This window comes from Conger conger, chromosome 3 (genome assembly GCF_963514075.1).
Source record: "Conger conger chromosome 3, fConCon1.1, whole genome shotgun sequence".
Lineage (NCBI taxonomy): Eukaryota > Metazoa > Chordata > Actinopteri > Anguilliformes > Congridae > Conger > Conger conger.
In genome coordinates, this window is record NC_083762.1 from 72,256,903 (window position 1) to 72,273,270 (window position 16,368).

At 42.2% G+C, this 16,368-nt stretch overlaps 1 protein-coding gene across 2 annotated transcripts in view; it reads right to left on the reverse strand.

Moving 5' to 3' along the window:
- LOC133123091 (NXPE family member 3-like) overlaps positions 1-16,368 on the reverse strand; it is a 40,921-nt gene that overhangs the window by 14,677 nt on the left and 9,876 nt on the right. For both annotated transcript variants that reach the window (XM_061233361.1, XM_061233362.1), the window contains exons 2-5: positions 8,782-8,848; positions 8,068-8,155; positions 4,134-4,933; positions 1,770-1,840 (exon numbers count right to left, since the gene is read on the reverse strand). In XM_061233361.1, coding sequence (XP_061089345.1) covers positions 1,770-1,840; positions 4,134-4,933; positions 8,068-8,142 — 946 coding nt within the window. In that variant the 5' untranslated portion in view covers positions 8,143-8,155; positions 8,782-8,848. The remainder of the gene's footprint in view (positions 1-1,769; positions 1,841-4,133; positions 4,934-8,067; positions 8,156-8,781; positions 8,849-16,368) is intronic.

Genomic DNA, 16,368 nt, shown 5'->3' on the forward strand with positions numbered 1-16,368 from the left:
TCTATATCTCTCTTGTCGTGCAGCCCCCAGAACTGCAAGTAATACTCTTAGTGCAGCCTGACAAGGGTATGATATAAGGCAGGGAGAACTACTTCAGATTTATACCAAATATGTATGTCTTGGCTATGTACTCCAGCATCCTGCTGACCTGTATTACTGCCACAGCACATTGACTAGAACCTGAACAGCTTTGATCAACTATTACTCCCAAGTATTTTTCAACTTCAGTACATTCCAATTTTGTACCACCCTTAAAGTAATCCTCCCTTATGCTTTTATTTCCTACATTTCGTCATACTGAATTTAATTCGGCCCACTTTCTGCCCACTCCCGGATTCTGTTTAAATCTTATTTGATTACTTTAGCAGATTCCAAACTGTTAGCTGAACCTTCCAGTTTTGTCTCATCTGCAAATTTAACTAATGCATGTCCCTGTCACAGTCATTCATGCAAATGAGGAAGAGCAGTGGTCCCAGCACCGATCCTTGTGGGACACCACTTCCCACAATACTCTGCTCAGATAAAATCCCTCCTACTACTCTATCCCATATCCAGTTTCAGAACTCACACTGAAACGCCACCTGTAACTCCTACCGTCTTCATTTTGTTAATGAGTCATGCGGTACAAAACATTTGTCAGGCATGACCTTCCCTTATGAAAACCATGTTCACTCTCCCATAGGATGTTATTACCTGTAAGTATTTGGACTGTGGTACAATTTTTGGCTCCGTACTCCTGCACACTGAATATCAAATGAAGTAAAAAATGCAGACTGTCACCTTTACATCCATATCAGCTAATCCATGGAGGAATTACATCCCATTTTATACATAGTCCCTTGATTTTAGGGGATCAAAAGTAATAGGACAGTTGGCTCCAGTGGTTCCCTGGGCCCAGTCTACAGTTTCGCCCCTGGGCCCGGTGTCCAGTCTCGTCCCAGACCCAGTGCCCAGCACTGCCCCGGCTCCAGTTCCCAGTGCCGCCCCTGACCCAAGTTCCAGTGCCTCCTTGGCCGCCCCAGGTCCAGTCTCCGGTGCTTTCCCGGGCCCAGTCTACAGCGTTGCCTCAGGTCCACATTCCTGCCACATTCCGTCCCCTTTTTCCCTGTTTTCTATATGCTTCCAGTGCTCTTGCTCTTGTCCCTCCATTCCTATTATGTGCCTGCACCCACCACATTCAGTATTTCCTTCCAGTCAGGAAGTCAGTGTTTAGTCAGTCTTTAGTCAGTGTTAAACATGCTTAAAAGCCTGCCTGTGTCTGTCCGTCTTTTGTTTCCTCGCTTATATGCTTGTTCCCCTTAGTGCTAACAGTTAGCTTGTGGGTGTGCTCGCAGAAGTGGCATGTACGTGCAGAATAATACAGCCGCATGACTTCCACATCCAGCACTTCACATCCATATTTCATTTCATTGAGTTTAACACATTTCTACCAATCATCACCAGAACCTACTATTATATGAAACAGACCTACCCTTTGCACACTCTCATCAGGTTTAGGCTCTCAATTGTTAAGGGTATGTACTGTAGGCCTACACCACAGATTTGGCATCTATGAATTCAATTAAGGAAATTCACTGAAATCCAATTTATTAATTTTTAAAAAATGGATATTTCCCATGGATTGAATTGTAATGTGATTGACCCCAACCTTGATATACAGTCCATGAATAAGGGTATTCCTTCCACAGCCTGTACAGTAAATAGCTAATTACAGGCACATAATAGCATAAAAATAACAATTTAGGGTGTGCTGCTTCTTTCAGACTTACCAATTGTTGTGCCCTGGGGCAAGACATGGATTACAGAGTTTTTTCCGGGCACAATTCTATTTGTCTTTGATCTGAAAAAAAGAGAATGCTAATTATTATCCATAACATTTGTTCAAAAAAATATTCAGTACTGGTACTTGAATCTGGTGTGATTGGCACACTGCTATCTCCCATACACAAAGTCAAAGTCTCTGTAGTAAACATTTAACCCTTGTGTACCATTCACTTATGAGCACCCATACACCCAATGATTGGGGATATTCACGCAAAAATCCAATAATCAATAATAGACTGTATATACCCTCTATCGTTGCAGGTTTACGCACGGAATGGTGTCAGAACTTGAGACAAAAGCTGAAACCTCCGATCATTGAAAAAGGCTCACTGACATGTTGACTCACCCTCAGCCTGTGTTTATGGTCCTTAAATTCGGGTTATATGAAATATAAAGTTGATGGACCGAAATTCTGCACTAAAACATTGTATAGTTGTACAAAAATTAAGCTCATTGGTTGAAAATTGGTTCTAACGGCCACAGTCAATCGCTTGGGGAGGGTTCAAAGTCCATGCGTTCACACGAACAGGGGCAGGGATAAACAGTGTAGTGGTCTGATGTTTGTTGATGCAAATCCTATCCTGCCTGTTAGAAGTCTGAAATGACCTATTGTACCATTAAACTTGATAAGGTGGTGCAACCACCTTCAGTAGCAATACCTGCGACCATGGAGAGAATGGAGAGAATCACTGAGATTGTCCTGCCCTGTGGCGACCGCCGGTATCATTACAGTTAAAACATTAAATAAGTATAATTCACATTACTAAAAGATGTGGTAAATTTGATCATGTCAATATGATTAAAGTACCACTTCTGACTCATTTTGGAAGGAAAATCCCCAGATGACATATACCAGAGCCAAGGCCAGGCAGCAGACCTTCTGTTTTACACAGATTTCTGCTTGTTCCCAACTGCTGCCCAGGTTTCATGCTATTGAGATAGTGTCTGTGCCCCAACCTAAATTAAGCCTTCAAAGAAGCCCATTAGGAGTGTTTGTATGGCTAATCTGAAAGAAATCAGACCATGTCATTCTACTAATAATGCTAGTAGATATAATGATGTTAGTTGCCATCTCTTTACCTCATCTCTGCTTGGAGTTACACATTTACGTACTTTTATTCATCTGTTTATATATATTTTTTAAATTTCAACAAACCAGCAGCAGATGTGTTCCCCTACTCCCCCTAGTCAGGTTCTGCTCAAGGTTTGTTCCTGTTAGCCTGGGAGGTTTTCCATGCCACTGTTTCTATGTGTGACTATGTGTGTGTCTATGTGTGTTGACAGGCCCTGTATGTATATTGATGGGAAATAATTCACTGCCTGGGCTATGGCAATCAAAGGTCCTGAAATATGTTGTTTCGATTCATTCAGGATCACTGCCAGCTCATTGGGCGCTTGTCCAGGACTGTACCACTGTCTAAATACTTACAGACCTCACTGTATAACCATATCTTTTTCTCAATTCCAAAATATATAGATAATATAAAGTTAAAGGCTATATCATTGAGAAGATGACACATTTTTTGTTGTTGTTGTACTCCAGCACATTGGATTCAACAAAAAAAGCAATGACTGATGTTGAAGTGCAGATTGTTGGACAAAAATATGTATTTTGTCCAAGAATTGTTTTGTAGAAGATAATTATTTTGTCATTCAACTGTGCTGGAGTATGCCACAGCGTGTATATTCTACAGTTCTATCCCCAGACTGATCAATAATTTAGCATCGAGTTAGCAGCCAACTACCAAGATAAAACTGATTGGGTTACCAGATTGTCTAACCACATGGCTAGTAATTTCTGCAGTTAACCAAGTTATTTGCTCTTCTGTGTCTGAATCCAGTAGAGAAGGCTGTCTAACAATGGTATATAGCATCAGCTTGCTTGTTAGCAAAGGCAGATAACTACAAAGGTCTCTCTGAACACACAACACATCATAACTCTAATAAATACCTAATAAGTGGTCTGTGAGTATATATTGCAAGATGATTAGTCCATACTTCAGCAGTACCATACACACATGTTCTGATTCTTCAACATAGGAAGCCCATTTGCTTTTAAGCATCCTCTGTCCTTCCCCACTTCAGGTAAGACACCTCTTTCAAAACAATCCCTTGGGTTTCTGAATGAGTGTCTTTAATCAGGTTCAGAATTCATTATGGAGAAAAGGTGACCCATATTGAGCAGCTGTTCAAACAAATAAAGGGCTTTGTAGGACTATCATATAAACTGTTATATAAACATTTAAAATGTTGCTGCTATTACAGTAACCCCCTATGGGTTCAATGGAAATGTGACTGAGGAGACTTACGAGTGGAGAAGGGCGGAATCAAGGCTGGACAGCTTAGCCCGGTATTTGCCCATACTGTGGTAAGTTAGCGCCCAGCAGGGCAGCGAGAGCGGCCGACGGCAGAACCAGGATTCCAGCGTGACCGGGTCTTTGTACTGGCAGCAGCACTGCGTGCCGTCCCCAACAAGCCAGGGGCTCCTCTGAGCATTGCAGACCATCAGCTCCGTCCTGGCCCCATCCTCAAAATATCCATGGAAGTACACCTTGTCTGGGTCCAGCTGTCGATGTCTGCTGATGACCTGCACCGCCTCGCTGGAGTGAATGAGCCGAACTGACACAAGGGCTTCTCCAGGCCAGAGCAGAGAGAACTGGACCGTGTAAGTTCCGTTGAGGTTGTCCGTCACCGCGCCAAAAGTGCTGGCTTTGAGTGCAGAATTGTACAGTTTGGCTTGGAAGAAGTCACCCCCGTGGGTTTTTGGTGTCCCTTTTCCATCTCTTGCTAGCAGCACAACACGGACGATGCTTCCAATGGTATAATTTCCCTGGAGGTTGATAACCTCATAGAAGCTTTTGGCTGCATCGGTGGCCTCTGTGACAGAGGAAGGTGGTTTGTACTGCAGTGGCCACTGCAAGCCCTCTAGGATTGATGTCCTTTCCTCTGAACTAACATCGCTCAGACCATCTTTGCTAGGAGGTAGATTTTGTTCAGTGTCTTGGACAGTGTTTTGCTCAACGAGAGGGTAGGGCGGGTTGATGCGATTATGACGATTTGCTGGAAGAGGTAGTTTTCTTTCTTCCGAGTATGTGTCATAATTGTACACCTAGTGAGAACACAAAACATTGAGGGGAAAAAGTTTCATTTGTGGCCAAGTTTTTTACAGCAACGTCAGTGAAGTTTTAAGCTCAATCAAAATTTCAATACCCAAATCAGTTGAAAAAAAAAAAAAAAAATCACAGGCAAAGCTAGCATCATATTTTAAACACAACATGTACCAAGTCTGTAGAACAAGGGACCCTGATGCGAGATCAAGGCGTAGATTTTATAACAAAGCAGGTCAGACAGGCGAAGATCAAGAATCAGTCGGGATACAGCAGTTCGTAATAAAGTGTCCAGGCAGTGGGTCAATACAGCAAACTGGAACAGTAAGGCGGCCTGTAGCGTTGTGGTTAAGGTAAATGACTGGGGGAAGGCCCTATTGTGCTCACTGATTTCGGAGATCGGAGATGGGAAATGGAATAGAGATCAGATGAAGAATCCATGTGTGGAGGCTTTCTGAATTAGTGAGGCATTTTCTCACATGGGAAGTCAGTCCTGTTACCATGCAGAAATGGGCCATCCCATTTGGGGTAGATTATTTTTGCCCAAAGGGGCGAAGTTCCGAGGTCCATACGAATAATTAGGTGATAAATAGGTTGAGAAAGTTCAAAATGTGGACCATGCAGTACTATGTAAGTACCATGCACTAGTACCATGTTTTAACTTAGAACTTAAGGGCCATGTCATACAAGGAAAGATCTCCAGTAGCATCTAGTTTTTAGTTAGAAATTCATGGACACCTCTAGTACCCTACTGTGCTAAGTAACATTTCTGGGGCTATGCTATAGCAAATAAGTTTGCCCGTATGTACGTATGTAGTGCTAATTTAAGGTTTCCAAGGCCGTGAAAATGTCCCCCATGCTCCAAGGGAGAGGCCTAATGTGGAAAACAGCAGCCTGCACACCCCAAACTCACACATTCACACGTCTCCACTTGAAGTAGGAAGCCAGCCGAATGGAAACAACGCCTGCCCCGTTTAGTTTAGCATTGTTGTCCTGTGGTACTTTCCATAAAATGAAGCCTTCTGGAAAGGCCTGGTTTTTTAGTTTCGCCTTATTATTTCCTCAGTGACAGTTCAGAAAGTTCAGTGACCAAAAAAAAAAAAGAATAGGAACGTCAGGAACATGAATTTCTATTTGAACTGATTGTGGTCTTATGCATTCAGGGCTACTCTGGACTGTACCTGGTCAATCCTCACTGCCATACTGTAGGACTGAAATAAATTGGTAGCTATGTGTATTTAATTGCTTGCTTTCAGCGGTCAATAATTTATCATAAATAATATCATTGATAATATCTGAAAACATAATATAGAAAAACACTGAAAAGGCTTCATTTTTTCGGAAGTAATATATGAATCCTTGCAGAACAAGAGATCTATCTCTCATCCCCAATCCTCTTGAATGGTGAGACAATCTACCCGGTCTCAAGACGTAGCAGTAAATCGGGTCAAGGTCCACAGGGAATGTTGTCGCTTGTGAGAAACAGCCGGAGGAGTTTGTGCAAATCGCAGTAATCGGCAAAAATGTCATTATAAGTCGAGCGCAAAAAAAGACCCTTGGGGGTGCTGGGAATAGCCAGGCTCCGGGTCATTTCCCTAGGATCATGCAACTTCAGCGGGCCTGAGAGCAGGAGCCTGTCTGTCAACCCTGTGTCGTGGAGGGGGGGATGAGAAACAGGTGAAACTTAAAGAGTGTGTCATGGACTGGTATCATAAGGAAGATTAATATCAGTATATACAAAGATTTATATCTCTATTTTTCTCCACCCATCTCTCTCTCTCTCTTTTCAGCCTGAGGATTTAAACATCTGTCTGTCAGACAAACATCCCCGTGAAACAATGCTGAATACTTCAATCAGTGCTCTTTGTGCGAAAATAGGCCAGGAGGTGGAGACTAGCCAAATTTGGTGTAGAGTCATTTCATGACTCCCACCCAACCCCCCCCACCCCACCACTTCCTTCTCCCCTTATGGCTACAGTTTTATTTTCAGCCCTTGGCCACGTTAATGTGTAACAATGTTGAAATTGTTGTTTCTGTGTTAGAAAAGGCCAGAGATCACAACAGAAAGAATGGAGGATCAGTGGCCTTATTCTTTGACATGTCAAAAACATGGTAGAAGCATTTATAATGTAGCATTTGTCAATTTTGTTGGTAAGTTAGACATGCATACTCAGGTGAAACCCCTTTTCCATTTCCTGACTTAAATAATAATTGCAGCAACGATGTCAGGGTATATTTCCAATGCTTGTACATAACATTACATTACATTAATGGCATTTGGCAGATGCTCTTATCCAGAGCGACGTACAACAAAGTCCAAAGTGCATACCTATAACCAAGGAATTGTAGGATGATTTCTGGAGGCCCCCTACTGAACAGCCGTTCTGTTCCTGCATTAGCTAGTTTAGTTTCCAATCCGGGGTGGCCTGTAGCGTAGTGGTTAAGGTAAATGACTGGGAGACGCAAGGTCGGTGGTTCTAATCCCAGTGTAGCCACCATAACATCCGCACAGCCATTGGGCCCTTGAGCAACCCTGCATTAACCCTGCATTGCTCCAGTAGGATTGTATCCTGCTTAGTCTAATCAACAGTATGTCGCTCTGGATAAGTGTGTCTGCCAAATGCCAATAATGTAATGTAAGGAGAATTCAAAATATTATTATTATTATTAACCTTTATTCATACAAGGTAAGTTGACTGAGCATGCATGCTCTTTTGCAGCAATGCCCTATTAAGGCCTAACCTGCATTTCTTTGGACTTAGGTTTGCTTATGTTCATCAAGAAATGTAAATTTAACAGAAATAAGTATGCAAATACAGTAGATACATTTGACTGAAATATAACTGTTGACTTTGAATAACTAGCCTTCTGAGTAACTTTTAGAAAACAGTATGTTATGCACCCCCCCCCCCCCCCCCCCCCGCCCCCCCCAAAAACACACACAAAGTCTTTGCGCAATATCGAAAACAATGCTGCCAACCATGGGAAACAAATCCAGGACAAATCCAGACAAATAAGAAACACAGGCCACATCCTGGGGGGATTTCTTGAATACGGAGGCAAAGATTCAGAAGTGTTTTTAATTATGTTTTTTACAGATAAGAGCAGTGAGAAATACTAACAAGTGGGCACTTACGAAATAAAGGAAGATGAACAGAATCGCAGGGGAAAGCACAAGCAGCACTTTCATTTCGTTCTTTTTCAGATTCATTTTCTCTTGATATCTGTGAAGAGGAAGATAAATTAACTGCAGAAATCATAAATACAAGACTGTCGGGGAAGCGAGGATTAAGTATAACAACAATAAATAAAAAAACCCATGTTAAGATGTGGTCAGTATTCAGACAGATGAACAAGTGGTAATGCGTGATGGAAATGGTAAATGGTCAAGTCACAATCTCCATATAATAACACCAAATCGCACCTCAGCTAGAAACATATTTAGTCAGTGATATATTCACAGACATGGACTTTAAAACGAACTTAATCTTAATTAAGTTTATTCTAAATAAATAAAAGAAATAAAATAAACTCTTACATTTTAAAACAACATTAAAACAGGAGTAATATGTCAAAAATGGTATTTTAAATAGTCAATTGCAAAAGCAACTGCAGGTCTATGGGATCCTGTCTAATTATCCAAACCAATCTAAAATATCAGAAAATGATCTAACACACTGATCTAACACACCTAAATAGATCTCAGCAGATACACACCATGAGCTCTCTATTGAAACAATGAACATTCTCAAAGTGATTCCCTGTTCAATCACCCAGATCTCAGCATTTATGGTCCATAAACGCAAATTCTATGTGTAGAAAGTGTAACAAATCAATAATCAAAACGTACTCATCCAAGGTGAGCTTCCTGTCCAGTTAATGATTCCAAGTTGAACAGGAGATCTTCTGAGCAGGATCTTTAGTAAGTAAGAATTCAGAGAGACAGGTTTTAGCTAATAGCCGGAAGTTAAGGAAGTAACATGGTGGTTGAATTATATATATATATACAGGAAAAGGCTACAGTGATTTTAAAAATGCCTTCACATAATTTAAGCATTTCAAATATTGGATTAAAAGCGTCTGCCAAATGACTAAAATGTTAATGTAAATAAGATCAACTGAAACAAGCATGACAGTGCTCCTTTAAGTGAGCCTAAAGATTGTCAAATATTTGCATTGCCTGAAAACCACCAGCACAAACATTGGGTCAGAAATTATACTGGAGGGATAAGTGGTTATCCTTGTGTGACACTGTCTCGATGGGGAGGACAGAGGAACCTGTTTTTTGAAAAGGCTGGCTGCCGGAACCTACGCCCAGAAGGTAACCGGTCGAAGGCTGTACACAGAGGGTGCTTGGGGTCAGAAATGATTTTCTCTGCTTTCTTGAGAGACCTGGTTCTGTAACTCTCTTCTAAGCTGGTCAGTTTAAAGCCCAGCAATTTGCCAGCACTGGTTACATTTTTCCTCAGGGTTTTTTTCTGTGCTTCTGTTGCATTATCAAACCAGCAAATAAGGCCAAAGGTTAAAACACTCTCAACAAAGGCACTGTAAAACATCTTAAGCATGGTGAGATTGACATCAAATAAGGCTAACTTTTTAAGAAAGTAAAGCCTTTGTTGGCTCTTTTTGTTAATGGATTCAGTATATTTGTCCCACTTCAGCTTATTATCGAAGACAACCCCGAGGTATTTATATTCCGTGACTGACTGTATAGGCTGTCCTCTAATACTAGTCAGACAGGATGTGGGCTCTTTCCTAAAATCAATAGACATTTCTTTTGTCTTAGAAGTGTTCAGGAGGAGATGCGAGTCCTCACACCATTTGATAAATGCCTCTAAAACAGGGCCATGCTCCTCCTCATCACCCTGAAGAAGGCTAACCAGTGCCGTATCGTCGACAAACTTAACTAAAAATCTTCCAGGGAAGGAGCTGGTACAGCCATTTGTGTATAAAATAAACAACAAGGCAGATAAAACGTTAGATATAAAAGTAGATATTTTATTGGACAGTGCAAGGCCCACTTTCACCTGCTGTACTCGCTGACTTAGAAAGTCCAGCAGCCAGAGAATCAGACCACCATCCAGGGAAAACTCATCCGCTAGTCTCTGGGCCAGGATATGAGGCTGAATCGTATTGAAGGCGGAAAAATAAATCTACGAATAAAAATTTTACGTGCGTCTTTGGAGCCTCAAGATGTGAGTGGACAAGATGCAACAGGGTTAAAATGGCATCATCTACCCCCCTACTAGGCTGGTAGGCAAATTGTAAGGCGTCCAGTGAATTTTGGGTATGTGATACTATATGCCTTTTAATTATTCTTTCAAAACATTTCATCACTAATGAAGTTAGTGCTATGGGGCGGTAGTCGTTGGGCTCAGAGGGTTTAGGAACCTTGGGAATGGGAACAATGATGGATGTTTTCCATAAAAGTGGTACAGTATGCTGATCCAGAGAAGACTGAAAAATAGAACTGAAAATGGGAGACAGTTGTTCTGCACAATATTTCAACACGTTACCACAGATATTGTCTGGGCCTGGGCTTTTATGTGCATTACAGCTTCTGAACAATTTGAAAACCTCTGACTGGTTGATGGCGATATTATGAGCTGTTATTAAGGAAGACTTAACCTGTTCAGTCTCAGCAGTGCTATCACATTCAAATCTAGAGAAGAATGCATTAAGCTGATTAGCCATGTCCTGCCCCTCTGCACCCTCCAGTCCAGTGTGGAGCTTTCCTCTGCCCTTATGGGGAGCGCTAGTCATGACTTTGATGCCCTGCCATGCATGTCTGGGGTTGCTCAGGGCCATATTGTCCTCTACTTTTTGCTTGTAAATGTTCTTGTCTATCTTAATTTGTCTCTTCATTTCCCTCTGTATGTGTCTCATGGCTGTTGCATCATTTTGTGTGGTGTGGGCCAGTTTCTTTTTATTTAAAAGGTGCTTCAGTTTTTTTGATACCCAGGGCTTATTATTAGAAAACATCTTAAATGTATTAGTGGGTACCACTGAATCTACACAAAACTGTATATAGTCTGAAATCACGTCAGACAGAGCGTAATCACAAACAGGCAAAATATAAAAAACCAGGGGGTCAGTCCACAGGCAAGAGTACAAAAGCAGATCCAACAGAAGAGTTCAAAAATCAGGCAGGGGTCAAACACAGGAAATCCAACAATAAACGGGACAAGGGCTCGGGAAACCAAGGCTTGGGAATAAGGGGGCTAGAACAGGAGGAAGGAATAGACGAACTAGCCAACTGAAAAGGACAGGTATAAATATACAGGGGAATGAGACAAACTAGGCGGGGCATGGGATTGAGGGCGGCCTAACAAATAAACATCAGGTGAGACACAATAACGAGGGGAAAACGAAAATGCGGACTGGATTCACAAAGACACACATGTAATACAAATGGCTCCAGACTAGGGAGTAGACAAGTGCACAGAATCAGGAGATGCAGAGACACGGAGAAACAGGTGCAAATACTTCTGAAACTAAGCAAGTAATCAGTGATAGAATAGGGAGGCGGAGTTACAGAACGGCGGCCTGTAGCGTAGTGGTTAAGGTAAATGACTGGGACACGCAAGGTCGGTGGTTCTAATCCCAGTGTAGCCACAAAAAGATCCCCACAGCCGTTGGGCCCTTGAGCAAGGCCCTTAACCTTGCATTGCTCCAGGGGAAGATTGTCTCCTGCTTAGTCTAATCAACTGTACGTCGCTCTGGATAAGAGCGTCTGCCAAATGCCAGTAATGTAATGTAATGTAACAGAATTGAAACTGGAGATGTGTTAGTAAGTTAGTTAAGTGATTTAAATTACAAATACCCAAAACTAGTGAATGTTAGTTTGTTAGTTTGATGAACATATTAGTGTGTTAGTATAATTAGTACTGTACAAATTCTATGTTAGTTGGGATTAGTACATTACAGCTATGTACAAACATGAACTGGAGAGAAAGCAGGAAGGAATGCAAGATTGAAAAGAAGGTTGAACCCCGGAACTAACTTAATAGTGGGGCACGCAGACAGGGGAGTGACTGGGCTCGTAAACATTCAGACTCACAGGGGAAGACGAGTGCAAAGACTAATGAATATAAACAGAACACCAGACATGAATATGAAAAATAATAAATTACAGAAAATAGGACGATGCATTTTAAATGCTAAACTAAAGAACAAACATATTTAATACTTTCATTGGGTTTCTTCAAATGCCCTCTTGTGCAAATTGCGTATAAAACCCAACCAACATGTTACTCTAAGTAAATGATCTGTACAGGGAGATGAGAACAAACAGCATTTATTGAAGGGGGGCAAAGTGCAAGCCTGAATTGTTCATTTTCCAGTTTTCCCTTTCCTGCTTGCAACATGTGTGCTGGGTCCTTTACATTACTATACACACCAGGTCCCACCCACCACCCTTATAGTCAACACACACCTCCTACAGCCCACCACCCTTTAAAAACACCCCACATGGAGGATGGTAATCTCCCTGGCAGCCAAGTAGCAGCACACAGCATATCTAAAACCAACCAGACTACTCCTGTTAGACACAAAATCGACAATTCCTCCTGCCCGAGCCTGTAACAACCCAATCGACACACCAGATTCTCTGAAATACGTCACAATCATCCAAAAACCAATAATAAACTCGCACACAGAGACCAAACCTCTAAACATTGAAACTGGGTTAGATAGTTGAGAACATTGAGACTCTGTCTTGTGAGCCACGTGGCTAATGTAGCCTGACCACATGAAGCACAGTCAAGGCATATACACTCTACACATGCACAACAGTTTCAGGTGAACTACAAAACCCCCCATCCACCTTGGATAAAAAGGTGTTGGTATAAGTGTGAGGTTAAAGTGCAGACTGTCATTTAATTTGAGGGTACGTACATCTAGATCAGGTGATCCATAGAGGAATGACATTCCTTAATAAAGTTCCTAAATATAGTCCACTGTTACATCCCTCGGCATACATGTGGCTGGCTCCTTCAGGTGCAGCTGATTAATTGACTAATTGATTGGTAATTGTGTTCAGCTGCAGAAAAGGAATACATGGGTGGAAGTTTCTGTAGTTGAAGAAGAGAGACTTTTTTTTTTTTTTTTTGGAAGAATCTGTTTTTGGCAGTGCCTTTTTAAAGGCACAATAGGTCATTTCAGACTTCTCATGGTCAAGAAAGGAATTGTGGCACTCCCTAGACCAGGGGTCGGCAACCCTGGTCCTGGAGAGCCGCAGGGTGTGCTGGCTTTCGTCTCCACCTTAAAATAAGCAACCAATTCAGGCCCAAGAAACCAGGTGAGGTAGGTTAACTGTGTAATCAACTCAATTAATGCCAAGTAACAATGAAAGCCAGCACACCCTGCGGCTCTCCAGGACCAGGGTTGCCGACCCCTGCCCTAGACCTAGGGCAGATAGCTAAATGCTGAGGGGGGCACTCTGCTGTTTGTAACTGTGTGTTGTTATTGCTGATATCCCACCATGCCTGTGAACCAATGCTGTGCTGTACTGTGTGTACTATTTGGAAGGGACTGTGTTGGGGTATATGTGAACAAGATTTGTTGAATGTATTATCAATAAAGATCAAACCACAACACTATCTATCCTACCCCTTCTCTGTGAACATGCTGACGCCATTGGCTGTGGCAGTTAGAACCAATTTTCAACCAATGAGCTTGAATGATTGTACGGCTATATGATGTTTTGGTACAGACTGCCGGCCCGTCGACTTTTGAAACCTGAATTTAAGGACTATAAACACAGGCATAGGGTGAGTCAACATGTCAGTGACACTTTTTCAATGATAGGAAGGGATTTACAATAGACTTGTAACAATGTCTTACCTTTAAGTCCTGTTGTCTTTTTGACTGGTGTATTTTATAGTGTTTTGTGCCATGTTTTTCGGTTTTTGATTCTTCTGTAAAGTGCTTTTCTCTTTTCTTTTTTTGATATTGTGATTTTGGACTTTAGATTTAGTAATTAGTTTTAGTTTGCGGTCCAACTGTGCCCCCCATGCTCCATGGGAGAGGTTGCACCGAAACATCCACCCATTTCATGAGACCAAAAGTCATTAATCTCATTCCCACCATCTGATACACAGGTTTCAGCCCATATCTCTGCTTGCCTGAGTAACATCCAGAGCTGGATGGACAACCACCATCTAAAGCTCAACCCAGGTAAGACTGAAATTATATTCATCCCTGCCATTACCTCTCCCCATCTGGATCTTTCCATTTCCCTAGGGGATACCACACTGACGCCATCACCCTGTGCAAGGAACCTCGGCGTGGTGATGGACAGCAGACTGTCCCTCTCCGGGAACATTGCGGCAGTCATGCTGGTTCTTCCTATACAACATACAGAGAATCCGCCCCTTTCTCACCCCCCACTCAACCCAGCTCCTGGTCCAAGCGATAGTTCTGTCCCTCCTGGACTACTGCAATTCCCTCTTGGCTGGCCTCCCAGGGTCCGCCATCAGACCCCTCCAACTTATCCAGAATGCAGCAGCTTGTCTGGTCTTCAACCTTCCCAAACACTCACATGTCACCCCCCTGCTTACTTCCCTCCACTGGCTGCCTGTCATGACTCGCATCAAATTCAAAACATTGGTGCTAGCCTTCCAAGCAGTTACGGGGTCTGCCCCAGCTTACCTCCAAAAAATCATCAGACCCTACACCCCTGCCAGACCTCTTCGTTCAGCCTCCACAGGCCACTTGGTACCTCCCCCTCTCTGAACCTCCACCTCACGCTCACGACTACTGTCTGTTCTGGCTCCACGGTAGTGGAACGAACTCCCCGTTGAGGTCAGAATCTCTTCCCATCTTCAAGCGCAAACTTAAGACGCACCTCTTCAAGCAGCACCTCTCCCTGTCCCTCCCTACCTCCCTGTAAACCTTAATTGTTGTTTTTCTGTGATTTACTTGTATATCAGGATGTTTTAGTTTGGCTAGGTAAGCAGTGTTTGGCTAGTTAAGGGGTTTGTTCATACACCAGCGTGTTGCGGTATTGTAAATTAATTAATTAATTAAATAAAATCAAATAGGCCCTGGTCCTTATATTTGTTGTGCAGGTAGCAGTTGAAATTGTACTCCGCTCTAGGGTCTTTCAGTGCACTTATCCCCGGTCATGGGTATGCACTTTGTTGTACGTCACTCTGGATAAGAGCGTCTGCCAAATGCCATTAACCTCCTAAGACCTGGCGTACACATGCGTGGACTCCACATTTTGGGCTGTACAACCAAAATACTTAATTCTTAAGACCGAGAGTCCACATATGTGGACATCATTTTTCTCAAAAACTAAATCATGTCAAAAGATGATGCTTAGTTTTTATACTTATCAGGTCCCAATAAGCCCAAATAGCAAAGAGAAATTAAAAATGCATACCAAAAAAGAGTGCGGGTCTTAGGAGGTTAAAGTAAATGTCATTGGACAGTTGCCTGTTTCTGATTTATCAGGTATAATAAACCTTTCAGTATCTAGTCTTGTTTCCAAGTTTTTGTTTGCTTGGCCTGTAGCGTAGTGGTTCAGGTAAATGACTGGGACACACAAGGTCGGTGATTCTAATCCTGGTGTAGCCACAATAAGATCCGCACAGCCGTTGGGCCCTTGAGCAAGGCCCTTAACCCTGCATTGCTCCAATAATGTAATAATGTAGATATCGCCGGGCCAACGTATGCAGCACAACTAACCTGTTCCAGAGCCGGCTATTGTCAATATACATAAAAGAACTGACCTTTTACCAGTCAACTCCTTGGAAATGTCTCAAGGACACTCCCGTAGAACTTGGAGGTGTATTTGCACAACAGCAAACAAATCCACAGGTTAACCACTTTGTGTACCCAACCAAACAAAATAGATTGGTAGGTTTGTACAGCCAACGGTGGCCACGTTGCAGCAGTTTTGTAGAATGAGCAATGAAACAGTGAATTAACCCACTCCTTTGTTTGCGGTGGAAATCTGAAAGCCCATGTATGTAATAAGTTACATTCAATTCCTTTTTTTCAAAGCAAATCCTGTTGGTAGTTAAGTTTGCCTCCAGCATTAAGGTTAGCATTAACTGTAGTTAAATATAAATGGATTCCAGATAATATTTTGGGTGTGTTTTTGTCCGGAGATAAATAAAAGTACACTACAAGGGTTCCTTTCTAATGACAAGGGTTATTTTATCTTTCTTTAAGTTAACTTGCGGTTATTTAAAAAGTTATTTCACTTTTATTTCCGCATCTGGTCATCCTTCTGGGTCAAATTAACTGACCTTTTACCAGTCAACTCCTTGGAAATGTCTCAAGGACACTCCAGTCGAACTTGGAGGTGTATTTTCGCTGGGCGGAGACCAAATTAATTGGTTGGCTTTCTCTGGAGTAACTATACAAAACTATACTATATGAAAAATGTAAGAGAGTCTCAACAGAAAGAATACAGCCATGGACTGCC